We start from the raw sequence: 25,820 nt of genomic DNA on the forward strand, positions 1-25,820 counted from the left end.
CAACTAAAAGCCAACTGTGATCTGTATGCTGCCCATGAAAGAACACAGGTATTTGCCTGTTTTTCAAGTTCTCTAGTTTCATGCCTGGTCTGTTGTCAGTTACTGCACATGAAGGCTTTCCTTGTAAGAGACATGGATAAGAAGCCAAGTAATTCTTCACTGGGGGAAACACTAGAGTCTGTCTTTCTTCAGGAACATTGACCATATTGAAATCTCTTAAGATTAAAAAAAAAAGTAGTTAGAAAAATAAGGTACAAAATATTGCTTGTTATCAGGCACGAGAGTGCTTAAGAGTTTTTCATATTCCACCACAGCCTACTTTCTATCAGCCAGTTCAGTATTTTGTAGTTTTCAGTGGTATCTCTTGCTGAGGCCACCTACTGATCATCTGTGTGAGCTAAAACTTGAGTACTTCAGATTTAAAATCCAAATAAAACCAGAAACACTTAAGATTTAAAAGGTTAAAAATACTTTCTTTCAGCCCATGCTCATTTACATTTTTGCACGGGCAAAACCCCAACAACTCTGGACAAAATGTATTTTGTAATTATTTTGGAAGATTAAAAGAGTAAGTATTTTGGAAGATTAAAAAAGTATACATGAACATTCGAAACATGTTAATTCTAACTGCCAGGAAGAGGACCAAAAAATAATTGGCCAAAGCGAAAGATTTTTTCCACCTCAGAACAGCTGCTCTACACTTAGAGCATTCTTTCTCGCCCTGTTTATAGTTACAGATCTGAGAACCTAGATTACAAATGTAAAACTTCCAGCAATGAAGGCAAGTCTTTGACACAGTAAAATATTACAGCAGTCTCTAGTGCCACTGTTGAGAACTCATCTTCCCTCTTGAAGAATATATAAAGGCAAGTCCTCCATTTCACCAAGGCAAAAATGCCCTAAAATCTTATTCCTAGAAAAACAGGATTGGCAAATTTTACAGGTACATCTGGAAGTGCTGGACTGTAACATGCACTCAGTTATTGCTTCAAGGCAATTGTCACAAAATTGTTGGCCACAGCTGAATTTAACACCTTTGAAAAGGCCAGTTTCATGTATTAAAAAGTTGACTGGACAAGTGCACGTACAAGTCAATGCTGTCCTTACTTAGAGCAGGAATTTGGACTGCATGACCTCCTGAGGTCCTTTTCAGTCTGGATGATTCTCTGGCATGGCCATTTTTATACTCATAGAAATTTTAAAAGAAACCAACCCAGGAACTGAGTATTTTACCTAAGTTCTTGCAAGTAGTTTAATTAATCAAGTTCTTGCACTTAGGAAAGCTGAGGAACTTGAAAATGCCACTCTGGAGTCTATACAGTAAAACATAACACATAAACCAGGATTCCTTTACATGCTTCTTTGGTGAATTATTTTATAACACTTACAGTGAATTCTCATTTTATTTCATACACTATACATTAAAATTGCAACTAACAGTATTTCAAAATAAACCAATTTCCAAGTTCACCATACTTTCCATTTCAACACTTAGGCATTTAAAATACATGAAAGTTAGATTAATAATAAAGTAGACCTGATCTGAATTCAGACCTTACAAAGAGCAACATTTTGCATTATATTGCCATGACTACTTTTCATTAATGATAACTACACAATGACTGATTAAAATGCAGATCAGTTTCACAGCATTCACAAAAACAGACTTGCCACATGAATGTGAAAAAAGCAGCAGGCTCTCATAATTTAGAAGTGGCTTTCCACATGCTCGTTTTACTTGCAAAAACCATCTCCCTACCCCCCATTTTTACTGATGAAATCAAGGATTAGGTTATTTAGAATGATTAAAAATCATTTTCAGGCTGAGTCTGAAGAGGGAGAGGGCAAAAATTATGTATTTCAGTGGTTCCATTGCACATAAACAGACTTAGCTCTGCTCCACAAAATATTTAAACTAGCAGAGATTTTAAGTTACATACATCAGCACTAAATAATTAAGGAGACAATTTTATACACACCCCTCCAATCCAACAAAAGAGAAATTAGAGGAACAACCAATTGTTTTTTTAGCCTTTCTGTACACTTTGAACACCACCACTACTACACAGATTTGTATGATTATTACACTCTCATATGGAACATTAGAGTAAAACTAAACCTTGAAGTTATCAGTGGAAAGTCAACTAAAATGGCACTTACACATCCACACATCAGTTTCTATTTTGCTTTATTCACACACTTAGTTAAGGTAAGCCTTGCAAACAAACCGCAAGACACCCAAATCTGCATTCTGTGCAGCTTCGCTCCACACCCATTTTTTGTTGTTTTTATACAAAGCAAAATATTCCCATTTGTCATCTTCTGCCACACTGCAGCAAAGTAAGTTTTTTATGTACCTGTAAATTATAACATTTAAATCTACTTCAGTCACTTTTACAGTTTCTGTTTTTCTCACAGCTCCATTAACAGTAAAGTTGGAAACATTTTTAAAAAACCAGTAAAGACATCAGTCTCCTACTTGCAAGTTCTTACAACTTAAGAAAATTAATTCCTTTCCACTGGCTGACAGCGTATCAGATGTGATGCTTATAAAGCAGATACTTAACAATTCATATCCATTCCTTATGACAGAGAACTGGTACAAGGAAAAGTAAACCCTCAATGCAATCACATGTGAAATCTGATCCCCGTTGTATGACTGCATATGATACTCAATTTGTCTGTAATTTTTGAACAGTCTTTTTTTAATTACACTTCGGAAACTATATCCCCATTTTTAAAACAAGTTATTCTACAGTGTAAGAAGAATCCACAGAGTGGATTCCCCAAAGCTCATTTTCTAAAAGCCATTTAAACAATAACTAGGTTAGCAAGTCAGTCATGTCCAATGTGCTAGATCCAGACCAGGACAGATTAAGAAACATTTTGAAGCAGTGTTGAGTAAATAATTTTGGTAAGCTGTAAAACTGCCACATGCAAGGTATACTGTACTATAACAGCTCCAAATCCTTTATAAAAACCTTGCATCCCTTCTTCCCGTTTTATAGTATTTATGCAGTCTTTCATTCCCTCATACTGAGTATTGATTGGAAGCACTTCATAGCCAAGGTCTGTATTGTCAATTATTGTGCGTGTCCCTTGAATATGAAGGCGGTGCAAAACTGTTTCCAGTGGGTAAAGCATGACATCAGCACAAAGGCTAGCAGCAAAGCTAGCAATAAGTTCTGGAAAATACGCATCCAGCATGTTCTGCACTGAAGTGGAGCTCTCAGCTGGAAGGCTGTGGGAATTATCCCTTTTCAAAACAAACAGGACAAGCTTCTGGACGATGGAACTGATAACGTAGTGAAGAACTCCGTGTAGAGCAGTGGGAAAAGTCAGGACCATCAGAGGAAGGAGACGCTTGCTATGGGGTACTCCCAAGCCTACAACTCTGCCGATTCCTTCTTTCACGCAGTCCAGGATGCCAGGATTGTCTCGAATTATTTCACTCTACAAGCACAAAGGAGTTACAACTCATACTGAGCACTTCAAAATCATCCTGACATCCACTCTGACACTTCATCACTGCTCAACTTTAAAAAAAAAGAGCTGAACACTTGCATGCTATTATGTCTACACAGCTGTACAAATAAAAGTCCCTTGTTATAACACTTTTCACAGCATTCAACTGAGCTTCTTTTCAAAGAATGAACCCATCTTAAAGAGGCAAGCGTTTTTTAATGCATATTGCAGTCACTTGTGTTTCTACCAGAGAAATTCAACCTTTAGTCTACTGCTGAGAGTATCAGAATGCAAAACAGTAATGAAGTTAAAATGTCTACATCTGGAGCAAAATGTACTTATTTAGTACTTACTTCATTCAAAATTCCTTTACTTTAAAGACTATGACTATAACCTTTGAACTTGAATCTACATAGTAACAGACTTACACAGCTAGTGTTGAAAGGTCATTTTTGACATGAATTTAACAGATTTAGTTTTGAATAGGATTATATGCATTTGAAGTAGTATTCTTTACCCGTGCTGTCTCTTAGTCAAGAAATAATTCTGTTCATGTACTGAAAACAAAAAATGTAATAATTATTTACTGTTACATTCTACTGTGCATATAGGATTAAGCTAAAAAGATTATTTCCCCTACTAATGGTTATACTCCAGTGCTTTATCATGTGGTTTACATCCAAAATTCAAGATTTCAGTGTTCTCCTAAATATCCAAGTCTCTGAGTCCATGTGGTCTATGTCCTGACCTCATGCCAGGATAAACCACCAGAATATTCCTCAGTATTTTGAGGAAATACGAAACAGCCTGCAGATCCTTCATGTCTTTTCTGTGTGGGAGAGAAACTAGTTTAAATCCCGAGAACATAATGTTGTTGCAGACATTAAGTACAAGTTAATCAGCACAACCCTTACTGACTCCTCTTCTTTCCCACATTGCTACAGTCACTGTACTTCAAAATGATTCTTGCTTTGGCCTGACACAGCACCAGGAGGGTTGAGATGCTAATGACAAAAGAACAAATGTGACAGATACAAATTTCCACCATTTACACATATTTTGATGAAATGTACTGACTTAGATAAGTGTCAGACAGATACTGTTGAACAGCATGGTTTATCAGAATTGAGACAATCAAAGTCAATATAAACCTGCTAGCAGGAAATCCAACAATCTTTAATTTTTCTGGTTTGTCACTGGTCATGTCCTCTTGCAGCACAGGAACATAATGCAGACCTGGCAAACCAAGCTGCCCCCTGGCACCGATTAATACAGTATAAAAATCTTCACAAATGCTATTATTACCTCTGCTGTGCTTCTAATAAGCTTATGATGGTATTTCCAGTAACTCAAGAACATATTTCATACATCATATATACACACACACTTGCTCACTAAAATACTTGCACACAGCTGAAGCTACTAATCTTAAATTCTGCAGATCTCGGTGGAAGTTTTGTAACTGATCCATTACAGAGAAGACTGCCTACCTAAAAGGCTGAGAGAGATACTTTTCTGTTTTTTTTTTTAATTGCTTCCTTATGACCTTATGAAGTTGCTTTCTAGCAAAGAAACTTTACGCTTAACTTCTTTATATTTTATCTACTGAAACACATAGATATAGCATGTCCCTATTTCATATGCAATATATTCCAACTATCAACATTAAATGTCCTTTCTATTTTTAGAGTTAAGATAGTGCACTAATATACCCTTCATAGTAAACATCCATTTCAGCTAAGTCATACAGCCTAAAGCAAAACAAATGCAACTACTGCAACATAAACCTGAATTCAAAGATTAATTTCTCCACATAATCTAATTTAATCTAGAAAGAGTAACAGTATTTTTTAAATGTTCCAAATATACGTAAATTACCTGTACAGTTTCAATCAGGCTCGCAGAATAAAAAGGCATTGCTATCACATGCGCTAACCTGTAGAAATTAACAATGTAAGAATTAACATAATGACAATACTGTAATTTTAGCCAAACAGGCACCTGAAAGTTGATAGTTATCTACTAAATTACTCCTGTGAGAAAATTAACTAAGCATAACTCAGTTACTAAAATGTACATCAGCAAGTGGAGATAACCTTCAGTCAAAAGTTTAAATTCTATTTCCATGTGACCAGACTGATTAGGGTCTAAAAGAATCTAATCTTTTACATCAGTTGAGTTCCATAGACACAAGGATCTAGTATGAGAAAACCTGTGAAAGTAGTTGTAGTGGTTTCACATTTACTAAATTCTGGTCTTAGTACTCTTTTTCTGTGGGAGAGAGACTAGGAGAAAAACAAAGCAGGCTCAACCTTAAAAATTAATGAATAGTTTTATTAACACATACTAAAAGAATGGAAAAAGAAAGTTGGGAAAAAAATTAAAACAGAATGAAACTCTAAAAAATACTCTTCTCTCCCTTTACAAACTGTTAACTTTCTTACAAAACAACATAAAGAGATAAAACTTGTAATTTTCAGTCAGTTTCACCATCTGACAATAGTCTTTCATCAATTCTTTAGGGGAAGAGTCTCTCTTAAGAGTCACGGATCCCACTGACAACCTAGAACAGTTCTCTTGTGGGTTTTTTAACTGTCACAAAAACAGCTGCTCCAGGAAACCTGCTTTCATGACCCCTCCCATTAGCAGGTTCCCAAGCTGCTTATGGGTCATGGGTCCTAGACTTTTGCATATTGGGGTGTCACCGTTTAAAGGTGAGTAACTCTAAAGTAAAGAATTCTTCATCTCAAAGTACAGAGATATCTTCTCACTTCCTCACTGGCGCAGAGGGCTTCTCATCTCTATCTTTGTTCAAGCATTTTATAAGATTAATATTACTTAGTCTACCACAAATACCTTTGCTCAAATCTACACACAAATCTAAACAATCATCTCTCCAAATGCATATATTTCCCATAATTTAAAAGAATAATCTAAATATAGAGTTCATTTCCATGGGTTCAAATAAGAATGGAACAACCAACTCTTTAACCCTCTGTCCCAATAGTCTTTTCACTCTTGCTCTACTGACTTCATGTTGTTTCTTCTTCATGTTCACTCTGTCCCTTTCTTTTCTCTGTCAGAGAAGGGCCAAGGTCTGGAAGCTTCATGTTGCTAGGAAAGGGTTAAATCTGCCCAGAGTCTTTTTCTTTCCCACGGTAGCTCATGGTATTAGATGTTCAAGGCCTCGCTGGTGAGGGAGGAAGAACTTACGTAGAAACATCAGAGATGAGAGCACCTGGGCAGTTTGGAATCACAAAAAACCAGGCAGGACTATAAATGCCTTTTCGGCCCACCCCTTGGTGTAAATCGGGGCGGCCTCAGCCTAAACGGTGCCCATAGCTCTTACCAGGGGCTCGGCAGAGATGTCTCCCTGCTCCAGGGAAGTTTAAAAAAAGTAGTTGTTGTAAAGCAGCAACTCTCCTTCCCCCCCCTCAACCCGGGAGCCGATAGAATCCGACCAGGCCTCAGGCCAGCTCCCCCCCAAAAGGGGGAGCAGCAGGCCCAACTCGATGTCACCTGTCTCTCCCTCACCAAAAGAAAGAAGAAAAAAGCCCACCTACAGGAAATCAAGGGGTTTTATAGGGTACTTCTCAAAGTCGTAGCCAACAATTTTCAGTGGTCAAAACAGATGCTTCAATACTCCAACTAACCCTCTGATAGGACCTTGTCCTTTCTAAAGCAATTCCCAGGTCCTGACCCAGAGAATCATTCTACATTCCTCTATAACTAAAAAACCAAACTGGTACTAACCCATGACAGTAGTGTATGCAATCAAGATTGTTGAAAAAAATCAACATTTGAAAAGTACTGTTAGCACCTTGTCAAGTAAACATAGCAGTAGACAAAACTTAGGTCCATTTGGTAGTTTTATTATATTTAGATAATAAGACATAACACACATGCTATACTTACCCTTTAAGTAAAAAGTGTCCGCCTATCTGCTTGATGTTCCATTTATGTGAAAGCTCTCTAAAATAAAAAGTATTTACCACAATATGAAAAATCATCCACATGTAATTCTCAAGCAATTCTTCCATGAGTGTCAACAAACAGTTTTCATATCATAAATTCTACTATTTATGTTGAAGCATTACTCATACTGGAAAGACATAGCAAAAACATTTAGTAAATCATGCCTAACTTCTCCTAGTTTTTTGGGCTTGTCAGACATTCTATCAAAAAAGGTTTCAATTATTAATTAACAAGATGTTTGCAGCTCTCACAGCAACTGACTTTAACCAGTTCTGCATTTATTTAGCAACCTTATGTACAAGCACTTAGGGCAATTTTCAGGGAACACTGGAGTACTTTAAAATCTTCATACTTTTCCTTTATCAAGAAATCATGTTTATTACATTTTGGCTTGGCTGCACTCTTCTATTCTTTAGGTTATGTCTACCCTGTTGTTTCTTTCCTGAAAATCTAAATCATATACTGGCACAATCAGATAAGAACAAATCAAGTACAAGAGATCAGACTAGAAGTTACACAGTAATTCTGCACAGACATAACTGAAGTTTTTTGTTCATTCTTTTAGTTATGCACTTCAAAATACAAACAGCAAATGTTTACCTTCCAGTTGACAGAAATGTAAACCCACTAGGTCAAGACAGCATTCAAATACTGCACGTACTTACAATGCATATGGTCAATATTCTAGCTATGAAGTATAGATACTTGTCTGAAGTGCTGGGCACACTTTAATAATGAGCTGTCAGTGTTCAGTGTCAAGTGTCATCCAGGAAGCACAATCAGACACTGCTTGTAGTTAAAATAATTGTAATCCAAGAAAGATAATATTTTAGTCTTTTTGAAGAACTGTGTGTTGTTACTAGCCACCACATTTTAAATACATAGGTCAATCACTAAACAGGAACAGAAGAAAATTTTTACCATTATATATTCAGATAATTGGATCACATTCAAGTACCTGGATCACTTACCCATAATACTTAAATGATGTGGAAAATTGAACCAGCCAAACTAATGCATGAAAGCCTAACCTTTCAATCCACAAGGCATAAATGTCCCTGCAGCTGAAGAACAATTATGCAACAAGTTTGTCTAGTACAAAATGTTCACACCCATTTCTGGGCTCCTCTCTTGAAACAGGTATTCTTTCATGTAACTATAATATACAATTGACATTTCACTTCTCTTTGTTCTTTGGAGGCTGATAATGTAGTTAAATAACGTTTTAAATCAGATTTTCTGGCACTTCTGCTACAAGCAATAACCTTCTCCTTCCTGTGTCCACCCAAACACGCAAGCCATCATTAAAAAGGAAGAGAGAACATTCAGTAGAAACCTGCTGTGGGGTGGCACATGTATGAGACAACCATTTAGCCAGATCCCTTTCTCAATCCAGTTAATTTCCTGTTCACATACTGTGTTTCAAAAAAGATTGGAGTAGCACAGAGGAAGAAATGACCTGGTTCTAGAAGAAAGCTTTGATTCTTTAGACAGCAGCACCAGCTGCTGAACTGGTCCACAAGTAGAAAATCATTCCTCACATTTGTGAGAATTCAGAACTATGAAGAACATCTCATGAACTTTAACATACCCTAGAGCTGTATCTAAAACACACTAGGAGGAAAGCACATGCCTGAAAATTTCAATTACATATGAAATAGAGCTGACCCAAAACCTTAAATACACACTCTGTACAATTTGAGTATGCAATGCTTTTGCTAATGCTTTTGAATTTGCAAATGCCTACTTTTATTAGTATGGATGTATGCATCATAACAGTATTTGATTCAGGCTAACCATATTTCTTCTTTTTAAACCCAGAGTAGTTTCCATGTCCCTGAATATTTTTAGTAAAAAAATTACTAAACTTCTGTAGCTGAAGATTGACACAGTGATGTAGAATGATGAATATCGCTTTAAATAAAGTCAGTAATTTTTAGTTGCAACATCCTTTTTATGAGAATACTGAACAAGGTACATATAACTGCTGGTCAAAGAAGGCAGAAGATGAAGCTGCCAGTCACATGGACACTCATTTATCATGTCTTCTCATTTACTAATGAAGGCCATTCTGTTCTCCCACCTACCAAAGACAGTGTAAATATTTAGCAAAATGTCAGTGCTGGCTCATTAGCTGTGCAAGTTTTCTGTATTTAGATTAATAAGCCCGAGAATTTTTACCTTAGGTTTGGTATTTGCTATTACCACAAAACTAAAACCTAAATAAAAGAAGAAAATTATGATTTTTTTTTTTTTTTTTAAATTACAGAGTTGAATACCAGCTTGCTGCATTATTTCTATGCTCAGACCAGTAAGCAGACACAAATAAATAAAATTCTCAGAAAGAGTCCCTCACTACTTATGGATTATAAGGCTGTCTTTTCAAGATAACCACACTGTGTTTGGAAACACCTATTTAATGTCTGGTTGTTCTCATGAAGACACTAAAACTTTGAAAATAGGTCAACAACTTAGTAATTTGTTAGAAGTGGTAAACAAAACACGCAATACCTTGGCAAAGGTGTAAATTCACTGATGATACCTTCTGTTCCCAGGGTTATGCCCTGAACAATGAAAGTGCTGCCCATTCCTTTCCAGAGAGCTCTTGGACCCTGTGTTGAAATATGCAACATAAAACTCAAAAATATTTTCAACTTATTCAGACGACACAGGACTACAGTTCTACCATTCAACTTTGTCAATAAATTCAGGTAACAACTATTTTTTAACGTATGAAGAAATTTTTGTTTTTCTGTAATTTCAAAGACCTGTCAATAATTTTGGAGGCATGTCTCCCACTGTTAATACTCTATGTTACAAACTTAACACCATTTTCTAGGGACAAAATTAAGTCAAGATGTCAAAAGTATATCCATAAGAAATTCAGAATTAAGAAATTTCTTCCTGCCTTCTGATCGGAGTTTAAGGATTGCCACTCCTCTGCAGAATTGGAAAAGTATTCAGTACTATCTTTGGAAGGAGTCACTTCAACAATAACTTTATCCACATAACAACTAATGATCTTTTAGAACCCTAATGAAAAGCAATAGTTTCAGGGACCTTTTGTTTTCTAACATCCATCTTTCCCCACTAAGCACCGTACATCTGTAAAAAAATAATGGTTTACTTGACCTTCTTGACAGATTTCTGTAATCGTAAAAATAACATGAATATAATAACATAAATATAACAGCCATGTTTTTCAACACCATCTCCATAAGCACTTAAGAGATTTCAATGTACATACATGCTGTGGGAACTCTCTGTACTCTCATACAGCCTGACACCAAATACTAACCTGTGTCTTATTGATGCAGTACATGACATTGACAATAGTAAATGGTGTGAGATGATAATTCCGTGCATGATAGTTAACCTGTTAAAAATACAAATAATGCAGTCTTAGAAACACACTTGCAGATGCTGCAACTCTGAAGGATAAAGCCTTTTCAAATATAAGAATTTTATGTCTGTAAAGGTCAGCTAAAAATATGAGTAAGTTCTCACTGAAATTTAGGGAAATAGGCTACCATTTTAAGTATTTGTATGTTGAAAGTTTAAACAATAAACTATACATAAATCAGAACCTACAAAACAAAGCATTATGCTTGTAAATGAGGATCTAAAGTTCCTCTGCAGACCCCAAAAACACTTACTTGCTGTAATTTGCTTTCCCCTGCTCAAAAAAAAAAAAAAGAGCAAGATTTTTCAAAATAAGCTAAACTGTAGAACAGAAAATGTGTATTCTACAAGTAAAAACTTGTTAATGTAGCAGAGTCCCCCTAAAAATTGCAAAGATTCCTGTACTACATACTTTCACAGGGTATGAAAATACAGATATGACAGTACAGAGGAGCTTTGAAATAGGAAATACAAAAGACATACCTGACACTGACGACGCAGAACAATGCAAGGATGAGCCAACACATTTTCTGTAAATAGGCTTTAAAGGAAAACTGCATTTAATGCATGGGAAGCCACTAAAAAATCCTTAGAAAAGGCTTTTTCATTTTCTCTAACAGCAACAGATCAGTATTTGGAAAAGCAATATATTTTATAGTGAATTAAAAGGATTTTTGGTGGCTACCCAACAGCCTCCCAAGGAACAAGTCACACATACACATTTACTATAAAAAAGGCCCATATATATGCACAATGTAGTATGCACATATTTTTATATGCAAAAAAACCCCCAAAATTTCTTAATCTCACTTTCCCTAAAAGCATCCAGGTACAAAACAACCACAATTATGAGAGGATTAGTTCTCAGTTTTATGCTAATTCTTCATATTTTATATGCAGAATAAATATATACATTTATCTGCTAATTCTGTATTATTAATCAAAACTCTCCTTAGGAGGGCTAGAGAAGGACTGGTACTAATAGCTGACTACTTATTCACCAAAAATACTTCTGACCCAAACCAACTCTCCTACCACTGCCAGAAACTGTATTTCAATCAAAACTTCAGAGAAGTTCTCACTTCCAAAGCACAATTCCTGGTTGCAGCCTCAGAGAAAATATTCATTTCATCTCAAAGTGCCTGACTGATCTGAGTACTTACCTGTACATTGTTCAAACCCGGGACATGGATTAGAAAAGCAGAACATCCAGGATTTTTACAGACATCCCAAGGTACAAGATCAGCTGTGGTAGGTTTCTGAACTCCCAACAAACAAGTACAAGTGGCACAGAAAAATACTTCAGTTTTGTAACTATTGAGCTAATTAGCTAACCAGAGGTAAAACTTTCCCTGGACATCAGTATGTAAAAGTTCACCACTTTCTCAAAAATACTGTCAGTAATCAGGGTCACCACAATAAAGAATAAAATGGCCATTCAGACCACTTGGTTAGATGAATATTATGGTCCCAGGATACTCTGGTAATATACTTGAAGACATTTTCACCTTCTTAGGAAACATCTGCATTGCCTAAAAATATTAATAGAAGTTGCAAATGCCAAAGAAGTTTTCTGGGCTTACTTTCAGATTACTTGGACAGGGTACACATATCCTGGGCATTCCATATGAAAAACTGTTTCTTACATTCACATACGTATTTTTTGAGCAGCAGTTAAAGAAAAACAGAAACCTAAATGGAGGTAGTAGGTTTCTACACACATTTCAACTGCTTATGGCTATTGGAGTAAAAAATACAGTATAAAAATGTATGTAGGGTTTGTAAGACAAATAAGAGCTTTACTATTTCTTTGTCACTGAACACAACTCTTACCTTGCAAGGCCAATACCAAAGCCAGCAAATCTGTTCAACTGCTCTGAAAAAGAAGACAAAAACCAAAACAAAACCAGATCATACAGCAGCGATAATCAAAAAATAAGAGAAAATGCCATGCACAGGATCTGAAAAACTAATTTTATCCTGTACTTGCATCAGAAAATCACAAGCACTAAACCAAAGTATTTATAGCAGCTCAGCTACAAAGGATATAAAAAAATATTCCCCCAAGAATACCTGCACTTTGGACTTTGCATTTGAGTTTGCACATACTTATATAAAATTATGCTTTTCCTATAGGGGAAAAAAAGAAGCGAGAAAGTGAACAGTAAAACAGGGAGTATTTTAATATCTAAAAAACCCAACTCAAACCAACTACTGAAAGATTAGCATGAATGAGTTTACAGTAATTCTGAAACATAAATTTAGATAACTGAGGTGAAAATAATGTTAAAACAGTAAAAAGGCAAAATTTTGGGAGAATTTATGCAAAAAGCCACAGACAGAGTTAAAAATTAATATAAAGCAAATTTTCAAGCCATTTGTTTATCTCCAGTCCTTTGCAAAAATGTAGCTACTGGAGAATTACAAAAGTAATTAACTCAACTGTCTGTTGTCTGCTATGAGACAGACATTTGCACATTGGGAATTACCAGAAGGAATTCTAAGACAAGCATCAGAACAGTAAAGGCATTTTAAACTTAATGCGCAGCCCCACAATCTTCTGAGTGAAAGCAGTCTGAAGGGATGGATAGTCAGTAACTTCAGTGGGGCTCCAAATGTGGCAGCCTGTCCAAAAATGGTAAGATACCATTTGCAGGTGCTGGATTCAGTGATTACAGCAACTCCTTATCAGTCCTTCAAAGTGCAGAATGAACACACATTCCATATGTAGACAGGGGGGGAAAATTGCAGTGTCCAACTATGCAAAGATACTTCAACAGTGCTTCCACCAGTGCATGCATGGATGGAGTCCATCTAATGGCTGTACTGCTTATAAAACCTGAATAAAAACACTGCACTACAGGTCACAAAAGAAAAGAGTTGCCCAGTAGTACAATTCGATTTCAGGTGAATTAGTATTTCATAAATCTTTTGATACTCAAACTGCTCCTTTTAATTAAAGAAGACTAAATGCTGTACTCTAGATACAGCAAGCTTTCCATAATTCACCTCAATTTCATTAAGACCTAAAATGACTTATGTGAGCTTTTACTGTTTCCCAACAACTACTGAAAAAGCTTTGAACTCAGTTACTTCCTTAAATCCTACCAGTCCCACAGTTCCCTCCCTATCAGGAGTGGAGGGGAGACGTTTACGTCAGCAGCTCATGTTAAAACCCGAGAGAAGCAACGCAGTCTGAAACACCAACACAGTAATGCAGCACTAAAACCCCTACAGGCACTTCCTGCCCTTAAAGAGGGCGGAGTGTTTCTGGAGGATGTTGTTTACATAGGCAATAAAGAGCAAGCTAATCGCACACTGCTTAACAGGAAGCTGCGGGGCGAGTTCTGGCACGCTCATGCAAGTCACATTTGCATGGAGCTACACAGTGCTGGACCGCAACAGGCAGCGACGGAGCAGTCCATGTTCTTCTAAAGGACTTTCTTCCTTGGCGTTTCAGAACCTCCAATAAAAACGAGGGCCCGGGCGGCGCTCGGCCTGGTCGCGGCGCGGCACGGCCCGGGACCGCCGCACGCCCGCCCTTGCCGGGCGGGTCACTGCTCGCGGGAGGTGGGAGCCGAGGGTCAGTGAGGGACCGGGGAGCGGCAAGAGGCGGCGGCCGCCCCCGGATCAGCCCAGGATGGGCCCTCCCTTACCGGCGCCGGGGCCGCCCGCCCCGAGGTTGGCCTCCTCGTTGGGGCCGGCCCCGCCCAGAGGGGTCCCGGCCCCATACGGCGGCGTCTTCTCGCCCCAGTGCAGATTGCGGCTGCCGGGGATGTCGGGCGGGCTGGTCACCCAGGGACCCAGCTCCGAGCCGCTGCTGAAGGGCCTGGAGCTGGGGCCCAGTTCGTCGCGACCGACCCCGCGGTAGCCGAGACCGTCGAAGCCGTCGGGGCGCCGCGGGTGCATCGCGGGGGTAGCTGAGGGAACGTGGAGGGCGGAGGGAAGCGGGAGAGCAGCAAGAGGCGCCACGCTCCAACCGCACCGGCCGCAGTGGACCCGAATTCACCGCCCGCCCTGGCACTTCCGGCATGACCGCCGATGGGGCGGGGCCGGGGCTCTGGGCCAATGGCGGCGCTCTGCTTGCCCGGCCCGGGGCGGGGCGTGCGGCGCGAGGTTGGGCGGGCGACGGCGCCCCTTGGCGGGGCGGAGGAGCATCCGACTCACCCAGGAGTGTGGGGCATTTCTGTGCCAGCCCCGCTCCCGGCCTTTTCCCGGCGGGCTGACCCTCGTGGGGAGTCCGGGAAAAAGAAGAAGTGGCCAGGGAAGGGTGGCTATGCGGACATAAGAAAGCACTTTCCGGGGAAAAACATTCTTCTTATCGACCCTGGAGTTAAGAACAACACAGCACAAGGCAAGCGCAGGGATGATGCCAAGAAGGGGGGCGTGGCCTATGGAGAGGAATACAGACCACCCAAGATCCCCAAAGCCCTCCGACCCATTTTCTTCAATAGTCTGAAAGAGCAGATTGCCCATGACAACTGATTGCATAGAAAGTGAGGAACACTTCAGGACAAGGAAATCAGTCCATGGAAAGTATCCCCTAAGCCCAGGCAGTGCCCTCCACCCCATTTGCTGGAGGGATACAGATGGATCGATTCTGACACCAGGATTGACATTGCTTCATCTGGATCAATGCTGGAACCTGGATTACTGATCTTTTTCTCTCTTCTCTTTAATTCACCTCTTCCTTTCTGTCTTTTCTTTCACACTGTCTCTATGTAAAATTCATTGCCATGTGCTTACATACAATTTCCATGCCAAGTGTGTAATTTACGAATAAAACTTTCTGATTATATGCAGACCCTCTGACTTTTTTTGGTCCTTTCATCCATGAGCATTCATGAATCTTCCTTCCCCGTAGGAGTGGGAGGTCACACCCTTTGAGTTTAATTATCCCTTAGCTCAGAATCACAAAGTCATTTAGGTTGAAAAGACCTCCAAGATCATCAAGTCCAAACTTGACCATGTCAACCAGACCTGGCACATCCTATCTTTCCTTAAACACTTTCAGGGACGGTGATTCCACCACCTCCCTGGGCAGCCCATTTCCATATCTGGTCACCCTTTCTGTGGGAAAAAAAAAAAAAAAAAAAAAAAAAAAAAAAAAAAAAAAAAAAAAAAAAAAAAAAAAATCCTAATTCCAGTCAAAACCTCTCCATGCATATTTAAGACCATTTCCTCTTGCCATGTCGTTGGCTGCATGTGAGAAGAGGCTGACCCCCTCCTTGCTACAATCTCCTTCCAGGCCGCTTGTCTTCTAAGAAGCTCAACAAGGTCTCCCACAACTGGGTCTTCGTCTGACACACAGGCATTCTCATTTTGTGCACTAGGTTAAGCCAGTATTAGTGTGTTTGAGTCTAAGTATAGCACAGATGGCAGGAGTCATCCGTAGAATTGTGAGAAGGAATCTCATTAATGCATATAAATATCTCAAAGGCAGGTGCCAGAGGATGGTGCCAGACTCTTTTCAGCGCTTCTCAGTGACAAGACAAGGAGCAATGGCCACAAATTCAGCACATAAAGTGACAACACAGCTGTACTCTGGTTTGTTTTACAGTTTTAGTCTTCCTAAAGCTGTGGAAAACATAAAATCAGAACAGTCAGGGTTGAAAGAAGTCTTTAATAAAAGAAGACTTTAAAGAAAGAAGTCTTGGTCATCTAGACCAAGTGCCCTGCAATAAGCAGGGACATCTTCAATTTCCAGCAGGTGTTTAGGGCCCTGTACAATCTGGCCATGAATATTCCCAGAGATGTGGCTATAGCTTCTCTGGGTGTTTTACCAGTCTTACAAGACTCTCAGCTGTAGCAGGATTTTTGGACACAGACACAGAGAGGCCTGACAGTGCTGGCAAAGTTCTGTTGTTTTAGCACTGTCAAGGACGTTGAGCCTGAGAACCAGGACACTGAGCCTGAGAACCAGCTTTTTCCCTCAACAAAGTGTAAACAGGTAATTGCAAAGGAACGCTTATGCAGATAACACTAGCCAACAGCGAGTAGTAAAATGCCATGTGAACAGCTTGTGCACAAGAATGATATATGTATAAAAGAACCCTGTGTAGCCTCAATAGATGGAGCATTCACCACTACTTCTGTGAAGAAGATGTTTGACTCTGGCTGTTCCCAATGTTTTTGTTTTCATTTTGTTTTTCTTTCTTTTCATAAATCACCCTCAACTAGCGCCGGAACAGGGACCTTGGGGTGACGACCTGGAGGAGAAGATTAGCGGTGGGATGCTGAGAGGTTGGACACTGAACTCGCCGACAGATGCAGCTGCATTGAGGTGAGACCTCCGGAAAATAGCGGACAGACGGTGATCTGCCGAGAGATGCATCAGCATTGAGTCAGAGGCTCGCCGTCCTTGCAAAGAGTGCGAGGCTGAGCTGGTAAGGGGAACAGGGGGCAGTTTCTTGAAAAAAGCTGGAAGGCTTCGAGTACTCACTTCCCTGCCCCATTGATGAGGCAAGCATGGAATGCGAATTTGCTGCCACATTGAAGTTATTATACTCTCTGAGAGAGGAAAAACAGTAGCAGAAAAAGTACTGCAAAAGCTGATTAACTGCGTGTGGGGAAATGGACATTTAACAACTCCGCGGCACTGCGAAGTTGGGGAGGCGCCGCGGGGCCCCTGCCATGCTCTCTTGCCGCCTCCGGCGCCCCGGCACTGTCGCTGACCGATGCTTGAACAATGGTAGATTAGATTCATACTGCAGATATCCATTCTCCAGCTTGGATTGCCCCCAATCTGATCACCATCATCAAACTGTTAATAATATATTTAGTATGTTACTACTAAACAGCTTCAAAGGCAGGCACCTTCCTGGACATTCATTGCTTGTGCCTGTGGCATTCCAGTCCCTGCATGCTACAGATGGAAAACAAGCAAGAAGGACAAATGGCAGCACTCTGTTAAGAGAGCTTTTTGATCATAGCTGTGATTCATTGTCCACAGTCTTTGTGGTTTTAGGAACTTGTATTGTTGTGCAGCTGGACACCAACCCTGACTGGATGTTCTTCTGTTGTTTTGCTGTGACATTCATGTTTTACTGTGTGCACTGACAGACGTATGTCTCAAGAACTCTGCACTTCAGCATGATTGATGTGACTGAAATACAAATCTTCATAATAATCGTGAATTTACTGGCAGTGATTGGAGGACCATCTTTTTAGCAATCTTTGATTCCAAGACTGAATATTCAGGTGCAGTTGGCAAAAAATGGATCCACTTTAGCAGGAACAAGTGTCCTCTCACCTTTTCTTCATACTGGCCTGTGATTGCCTTGGCTGCAATGATCTACAAGAAATCTACTGTGCAGCTCTTTGAGAGACATCTCTGCCTCTACATCCTGACTTTTGGCTTTGTGTGTGCCAAGATCACAAATCAACTGGTGGTTGCCCACGTGACCAAGAGTGAAATGTATTTATATGACACAGCATTCATAGGCCCAGCATTGCTGTGCCTTGACCAAATGTTTTAACAGCTTTATTGATAAGTATATTGTCCTCTGGATTGCCCTGATCCTGTCCCTGTTTCGCCTGCTCAGATACTGTGTCAGCATGTGCAGCCAGAATTGCTGCCCACCTACACATCCACGTGTTCCGCATCAAGGGCTGCCCCATGCCCTCGAACCATCACTAGGGATGGGAACTGCCACAGAGGAATGGAAAAAGACTTAGGTTTCTACAGGAATGGATGAAAACTTGTAAGAGACAAATGCTAAAAGGAGATGAGAACAAAGTAATTTATAATAATCAATGTTTTATAACTTTTCTTCTTTGTTGTCAGTAAGACTTCATAACTAGTCTCCTGCCTGAGAGAGTGAATTCCGAGTTCAACCTAGTCAACTCTCCATGTAGTCAACTCTGTTGATTCCAAGCCTGGAAAAGCATGCAGGAAGCAAATGCTCTGTCTTTGTAATTACCTTGATTACTAATTTCTCTCTATATAGTGAATGGATCCCCACCAACTGGAATTTCTAATGTAGTATAATTACAGCTGCAATCTGACTTGCTTTTAATTTTAACATTTCATCATCTCTTAGTGAAATACTTGTTTAGTGACCACTTGGAATTTATTTACTAAAGACTTAAGCTGGTAAAAACCCAGAGATATCTTACTAAGTTATGTAGCTGCAGCAGCTGCCAAGTAAGAGCCAAACTGGGGTGGTTTTTACTTGCATTGGTGACAAAGCGGTTTCATGCTGAACAGGGTCACATTAAGCCTTCTGCAGGCAGTGAACACCGCAAGCCCTCTGAAGATAAAAAGCCAGATGGTCAGCTCCGGAGAAGATAAGAGGAACACTTCTGGCCAGAGCAGCTGATCTCAAATTCATCCCAGACTGACAGATCTCCAAGGGCCCTGGAATCTGTCACTCTGAAACCTGCTGGTCAGGACACCTCTGAGGTGAATTCGACAACAACTGCACCCAAGCCTTTGAGCTTTGCATCTGGACCACAATGGGTACCGAGTAAATGGACTCAGCCAGCAAGGAAGGAAAAGAAGGAAGAAGAGCACAGATCATCAAAGTCCTTGCCGAGACAGCTGGTGGTTGAGGCCACTGGTGAACAACTCCCTCCTGACCCAGACTGGGTTGTAGCATGCTTTTTTGATCGCCAAGGCCCCTTGGGATCGTTGGAACTTTCCCAGGACTTGCATGAGTGGCAAGAAAAAGAGTGTCCTCAGTGTCAGGAGGTAGTAGTTATAGAATTGAGCTGAGGAGTTTGTGGTGCACAATTTGAGAGAGAGACACCAAAGCTTTGGCGTAAGGGTGGTTTTTGTGACCGTTGCTACAGTGGTACCCTTGGTGCCTTTTATCAAGCAGCACAGGTAGTGTTGAGAATACGTAACCCTGTTCCTGGTGATTTTATTGAAGTAGCAGTTTGGAGATTTGCGCAGACGGTGTGGGCCATTAAGAGAGAGATATGGCAAGTCTGCATGGTAAAACGCTCTCGTGTGTTGCGTGCCTTTTGCTCATGGTGTCAACAAGTGTTGCAGGATCTTCTCAACTAGCTCATCAATTTTCTAAGAGAACTAATGTATGGATGACATTTGCCAAAATGACTGGACAGGATTCTAATTGCCTTAGCCTGGCCAATCCCCAAGACCCATTCAGAACTTGTTTAATAGGAACACCCCTTTGGAACCCTCATGAATGTAAAAGTCATGTGAAAAATGAGACATTGCTGAATTTTACTGTGGCAAATGCCACGGTGTGGACATCAGATTTCACAGTCGCCCAGGCTGATGGAGGCTGGCAGTGGTAAAAATTATAGAGCAACGTGATGATACGCCTGCTTCACCACCTGAAGAATTAGACCTCCTTGAATGTATGAATGCCAGCTCTATGAATAGAAGTGAGGGAGGCTGGGTGTCCTTTGAGCCCCCCACAGAGCAGAGTCTAAGTATACATAGCCAGAAATGGGCTGCAATAAATTCAGCTTGACTATCTAGTAGCTGTGTACACCAACAACTTTATTCCAAATGTAATTTGACTAGCAAACCAGCGTGACACCTTCCACCAGGAATATTTTTAATGTGTGGGGACCGTGCTTGGAATGGAGTTCCAGGCAGCCCACATGGGGGCCCATGCCATTTAGGGAAGCTTACCCTGTTTCACCCTAACATAACCACATTGATGACTTTGGCAAAAGTCACTCGGAGAAAATGTGCCATACATGAGTTGAACTGTACAGACAGAAAAGATCCTAAAATTCTGGTCCTAAGCTAGGACAGTGTTAACATCCATGTTTATACCAGGAGCAACAGCCGCCAGAGCAATGACCACATTGAAGCAGATGGCATGCTGGACCAAATCAGAATTGAACTTAATTAGTCAAATTTTGGATGAGCTATCAGCGGATGTTACCAGTGTTAATCATGCTGTTTTGCAAAATCGTGCTGCGATTGATTTTTGGTTTTAGTACATAACCAGAGGTGTGAAGAGTTTGAAGGAATATGTTGAATGAACCTGTCCAACCATTCTGGATCAATTCACAAAAATTGCAATTAATGAAGAACAAATTACATTATTTAAAAGAAAGTGATGATGCATTTAAAGATTAGTTAAGTAGCCTTAGGACTACAAGATAGCTGAAGTTTGTTATTAAGCATGTGTTTGTTATATTATTACTTATAGTGGTAAGATTATTAGTACTAAGTTGTGTAATGTCCTGTATTAAGAATATGTTGTGTAAGACAATATCTAATGCTTAGCTTGTGCAAAAGAAAAAGGGGGAATTGTAGCAGGATTTTTGGACACAGACGCAGAGAGGCCTGACAGTGCTGGCAAAGTTCTGTTGTTTTAGCACTGTCAAGGACGTTGAGCCTGAGAACCAGGACACTGAGCCTGAGAACCAGCTTTTTCCCTCAACAAAGTGTAAACAGGTAACTGCAAAGGAACGCTTATGCAGGTAACACTAGCCAATAGCGAGTAGTAAAATGCTGTGAACAGCTTATGCACAAGAATGATATATGTATAAAAGAACCCTGTGTAGCCTCAATAGATGGAGCATTCACCACTACTTCTGTGAAGAAGATGTTTGACTCTGGCTGTTCCCAATGTTTTTGTTTTCATTTTGTTTTTCTTTCTTTTCATAAATCACCTTCACTCAGTCCTTCAGCTGTGTAAACAGCACGACTTAGCTTGGTGTCTCTGCAAATTTGCTGAAGGTACACTCAATCCCACAATGTCCATGTTATTGATAAAGATACTGAACAGTACTGATAAGAAATTAAATATTAGTATTAAATAGAATTTCAGGTGTGGGGTCCATGTACATAGTGTTCCCAGACCATTCCCTGGTGTTTGACTGTGCTTCCATAGCACAGAACTTATTTTCACATGATACAGCAGAATTTTGGGCTGGTTTCTTTTCTTTGAAAGAAAACAATTCAGAGGATTACTTTTGCAGTGAGACTAAATTGGCAAAGCCAAGTGCACTGAGCAACAATTACAGTAGGACACAAAGCTTCTGTGCTAATGATCCCTTAAATTTAATTCCCATGTAACTTAATATAGAGCCAGGCATGCAGTTTCCGTGCTTGGTCTTGGAAGCATGACCAGCCTCCAGGAGAGAAAACAGAATGAAGATTGTCAATAAGAGAAACCAGTAAACCACAGTTCCTCAGAAAAAAATAGGAGAAAGAGTGTTGTTCCAAAGAAACCACAGTATTTTTCCACAATGGAAAATGACATTACTGTTGGAATAGCCAGATCTGCTGCTTTTTCTAAAACAATATTCATTGGCTAAGTATGTGTGTGGGAGGGAAAACCGCTCAGGGTGAGGAAATGGTAATAAAATTAAAATCTACATTCTCTTGGAAAACGATGCTAGCAGCTACTGCTTTGTTAACCAGTTAGCAAAGGAGTAGACTGCAAAGCTGCTGACTCAGATTCGATTTCCACCATGTCTTTGAGATTTGCACAGTGGGTAGCTACCCTCTCATTCATGTAATAGAATAGGGCAGCTGTGCTCCATGGCAGCCTGGGGCTTCCAGCACCACAGCTTGAAAGAAAATTGAATTTGGTCTATATATTGGGTGTGTGACTGCAGGAGTGGCTTCTGTGGGAAGACATCAAGAGCTGCCCCCCTGTCAGGCACAGCCAACTCCAGCTGGCTCCCAGCCAGACCTGAGATGGCCAAAGCTGAGCCCATCTGTGATTTTGGCAGCAGGAGAGAGTAAGAGAAAGGTTTTTCCGGTATCCTACTCTATTTTAAATTAGTCTCCAGGCGGGGGTCAAGTTTGAATGTTAACTTGACATTGGCTTAGATGGGACACACAGTAGTTCTTATGTGATTTGGGGGTCTTCAACTCATGCCCATGTTTTACTTTGCTTAGTGATTCAGGATGAGAACACAAATGCTTGAGCAGAAGTAGGAGGCTCATCCACAGCCAAGGAGAGCAGCAAACTCAGCAGCTTTTTCTTGGGTCTCTCAGGCCTGAGATCCACAGCATCCTTTGTCACATCCCAGTGGTGGATGTCCAAATAACAATCTCTTGAGTGCTCTCAGAAGAAAATCTTTGATTTGCCTCACGATTGTATTAGACACATAAATAAACCCTCAAGCACCCCAAAGGAACCAGCAAAAGGGAGCCTGGGGTTTTAACATCTGCTGGCTGTCTGGACTTGAATCTGTGACATTTTTCTGTTGTACATCTATGCAACTCCCTGAGTTACCCAAACAGGAAGCTGGAAGGTGCCACAGGCTCTTGGGTCTCTCCCTAGCACTGACATCTGGTACCCAGCATGTCTCTGCTTTGGCTGGCTGGTGCTTGTTCACCAATGCCCATCAAGAGTGATCTAGGCAAGGAAGAAGAGCCTGCAAATTGCCTTAATGGGGGAATTTTCATTTCTGAGATGGAAAGAAACAAGTCTGCAAGTTAAATGGGTCTTTGTGAGGTTCTTTCTCCTCATAGCGGAATCTGAGGTGGGGGGCTGGATCGTCCTTTGCTGCTTGTGCAGTAACAGCTCTACTTCAGTCTTCTTTTGCATAGAACATCTGGAATATTAGACATACCTCCAAACCATAAGAGTGACACCCAATTGCAAAGCCAATATATGATATCATGTACAATGCATTAATGCTCTTCTAATGCTTTTGACAGCAGAATACCAAATTCTGTAAAATGATGCATATAAGATTAATAAATAACAAGCCATGAGTAAACAAAGTTCAGAATCTGTTCCCCAGCTGAGTTGAAGAAGCATATATGGGAAATGGGAATCAGAACTAAAGAAATGAAAATATTCTTCTTGTAGATTGTTACTGGAGTAAACCTACCTGGTACAAAGCAGTGTTATCCTGGGAGGGTTTGTCATGAGAAAAGTGCATTAAAGAATTCAAAGAACTTGTCTATGATTATAATTTGGATGTAATTAATTTTAATTCATCTACACAACAACAGTGATGTGCAATGGCATATGTGTACATGTGGTGTGCCTCCCCTGCACTCCTCCTGGGGCCTCACTATGATCTGGGAAATGCTCATTAGGCCTCGATCTTCACAAACAGCACATGGGCTGAGCTCCCCCTGAGCTTATCAAAATCAGTCTGTTCCCAGGAATTAGTACTGTCTAATGAGCTTCTGTTTTTTAATATACAGCCTTGGAAACTTATTTTTCTTGCCTGGAAAACAACCCAAGTAGAATAACAATTTTGTTATCAAACTTTCAAAGAACATACTGGCTCAAATTGCAGACAGGATGAAAAATTATTATGAGTGAAGCCCAGTCTCTTGTGACTCTATAAACAATGGCCAAAAGTGAGACCTTTTGAGCTCTCTGGGACAGCAGAGACTATGACCAGCATCTCCCTCTATGTGGGGCTTCTCAGAGCCAGAGAACTCCCAGGTTTGCTAAACTTGGAGGTTCACTGAATGCCAATGATTGAGCCTGGACTGACACCCCCACTTCTCTAGGCTCAACCCTTTGCCCATTGGGAAGATCCAAAGGCATCAGATGTATCTCTTGCATTGAATTTGAGAGGAATTTGTCACATGTAATCTGTGAGTGTCTTGTACATACTCTTTAGGTCTGTGTGCACGAGAGTGTGAATATGCTATAGCAGATGTACAAGGAATGCTGCTCTCCTACATTCTTAAGTACTTCAGATTTCTAAGTTATACCCATGAGTTATAGTAAATTCTATATGAATCTTTAGATAAATTATTTAACTTAACCTGTCATTTAAGAGCTGTTAAGTGCAGTTAAAGCTGTAGGCCTAAACTGTTGGTCAAGTCTGGGGCACAGTTTAGAAAAAGGATGTACTCTGAAACTTGTGACACAATGGGAGGGTCTTTCTTATTCATGTTTATCCTTAGCCCTTTACTATCCATATCTATCCTTATCCCCAGCCTCCTCAGAGATAAGGTTTGGGTTGATTTTGGATTTATATTGACTGGTTTGAAGTTTTAGTTCACTCCTTCTCTGTGTGCTTTAACCAGAGCAGTAGTAGTAAGCAGCAGAAGGGAACCTTGTAAATTAACTACATCATACTTTCTGTTTTATATTAAACCTTCTTTTGCCTATGTTTTTGCTGTGATTCTTTAAGTGTACTTAAAACATTCATTTGTCACATGCCCAATTGAATCAATACATCGGCGCAGCATTAGGTTTCTCTTGCTGCCAACGCAGGCTTAAGTTGTGCATTCGCTGAGGAGCAGCACCATCTTGTGACATAGGCATGAAACTCCCTGTAGGGTCATCGATCTGGGTGTTAACCCTGCACTTGCCAAGTGGGGAACTCAGCTTCTGGCCTTTGCACTGGCCACTGATTCTGACCCAAATCATTCTCTTGCCTGTTACTTCAGCCTCACTCTGTTTCATTGGTGCTTAATTGAAACACAGTTAATCCTGGTATCGATCAGCTCCCAGAGCGCCCAACCAGGGGAACTGCTGGGAATTGGGCTTAAGGTCTGGTCGTTTTAGTTTGTTTTGGAAGCTCTGCTTCTGTGACTATAGGTGTCCTGCTGGTATATTAAGTCTTACCTGGTGTACTAGCTCTTATCATTGTTAAAATGACGCCAGGAGTGAGACTAATCTGTCTTCCTTGCTGAGGCTGAGGAGAAATGCAGAAGAATAGCAAGCTGTTTGTTGTGTGTCATCCATGAGTCAATTAAGGACATCTGCCATTAAGGACAGATGTCAGTTTAGATGCTGAACTATAGGTAGAAAAAACCTGTCAGTCAGTCTGCTTAATAGACTCCACATCTATTCCAAAAGAGAATGCATACACTCTCCTGCACATCAGTCTGTCTTGGAGTTGTTGGGGGTTAAGTTTTCCTGTGGAATTCCCCCCCCCCCCCCCCCCCCCCCCATAAGTTGCTAGGAGACTAAATACTGTTAGTTAAAGGGTGCTTAACCCGTACAATAGGAGTAGATCACTTAGTTTTAGCAGGAAGGAAAAGGCTCCCGGGAGCTGAGGGTGAGGGTTCTTTTTCTGCTCTCGGTTTTCCAGGGAGGACTGTCGGGCAACGA

The 25,820-nt window shown here is 40.4% G+C and overlaps 1 protein-coding gene across 1 annotated transcript; it reads right to left on the reverse strand.

The window, feature by feature from the left end:
- Positions 1-1,156: 1,156 nt before the first annotated feature.
- Positions 1,157-14,867, reverse strand: SLC25A46 (solute carrier family 25 member 46). The gene is made up of 8 exons (XM_040090569.2): positions 14,499-14,867; positions 12,676-12,718; positions 11,326-11,383; positions 10,739-10,816; positions 9,952-10,052; positions 7,381-7,437; positions 5,344-5,401; positions 1,157-3,453 (listed from the first exon to the last, which is right to left on the reverse strand). Exons 1-8 carry the CDS (start codon positions 14,749-14,751, stop codon positions 2,875-2,877), a joined length of 1,227 nt encoding a protein of 408 aa, XP_039946503.1. The 5' UTR covers positions 14,752-14,867; the 3' UTR covers positions 1,157-2,874.
- Positions 14,868-25,820: the final 10,953 nt, after the last annotated feature.

This window comes from Hirundo rustica, chromosome Z (genome assembly GCF_015227805.2).
Source record: "Hirundo rustica isolate bHirRus1 chromosome Z, bHirRus1.pri.v3, whole genome shotgun sequence".
Lineage (NCBI taxonomy): Eukaryota > Metazoa > Chordata > Aves > Passeriformes > Hirundinidae > Hirundo > Hirundo rustica.

Coding starts and splice junctions, on each gene's coding strand:
- SLC25A46 (XM_040090569.2), bottom strand. CDS start 14,751: ATGCACCCGCGGCGCCCCGACGGCTTCGACGGTCTCGGCTACCGCGGG. Junction 12,719..14,498: donor GGCGGGCGGCCCCGGCGCCG/GTAAGGGAGGGC, acceptor CTTCTTTTTCAG/AGCAGTTGAACAGATTTGCT. Junction 10,817..11,325: donor TTCTGCGTCGTCAGTGTCAG/GTATGTCTTTTG, acceptor TATTTTTAACAG/GTTAACTATCATGCACGGAA.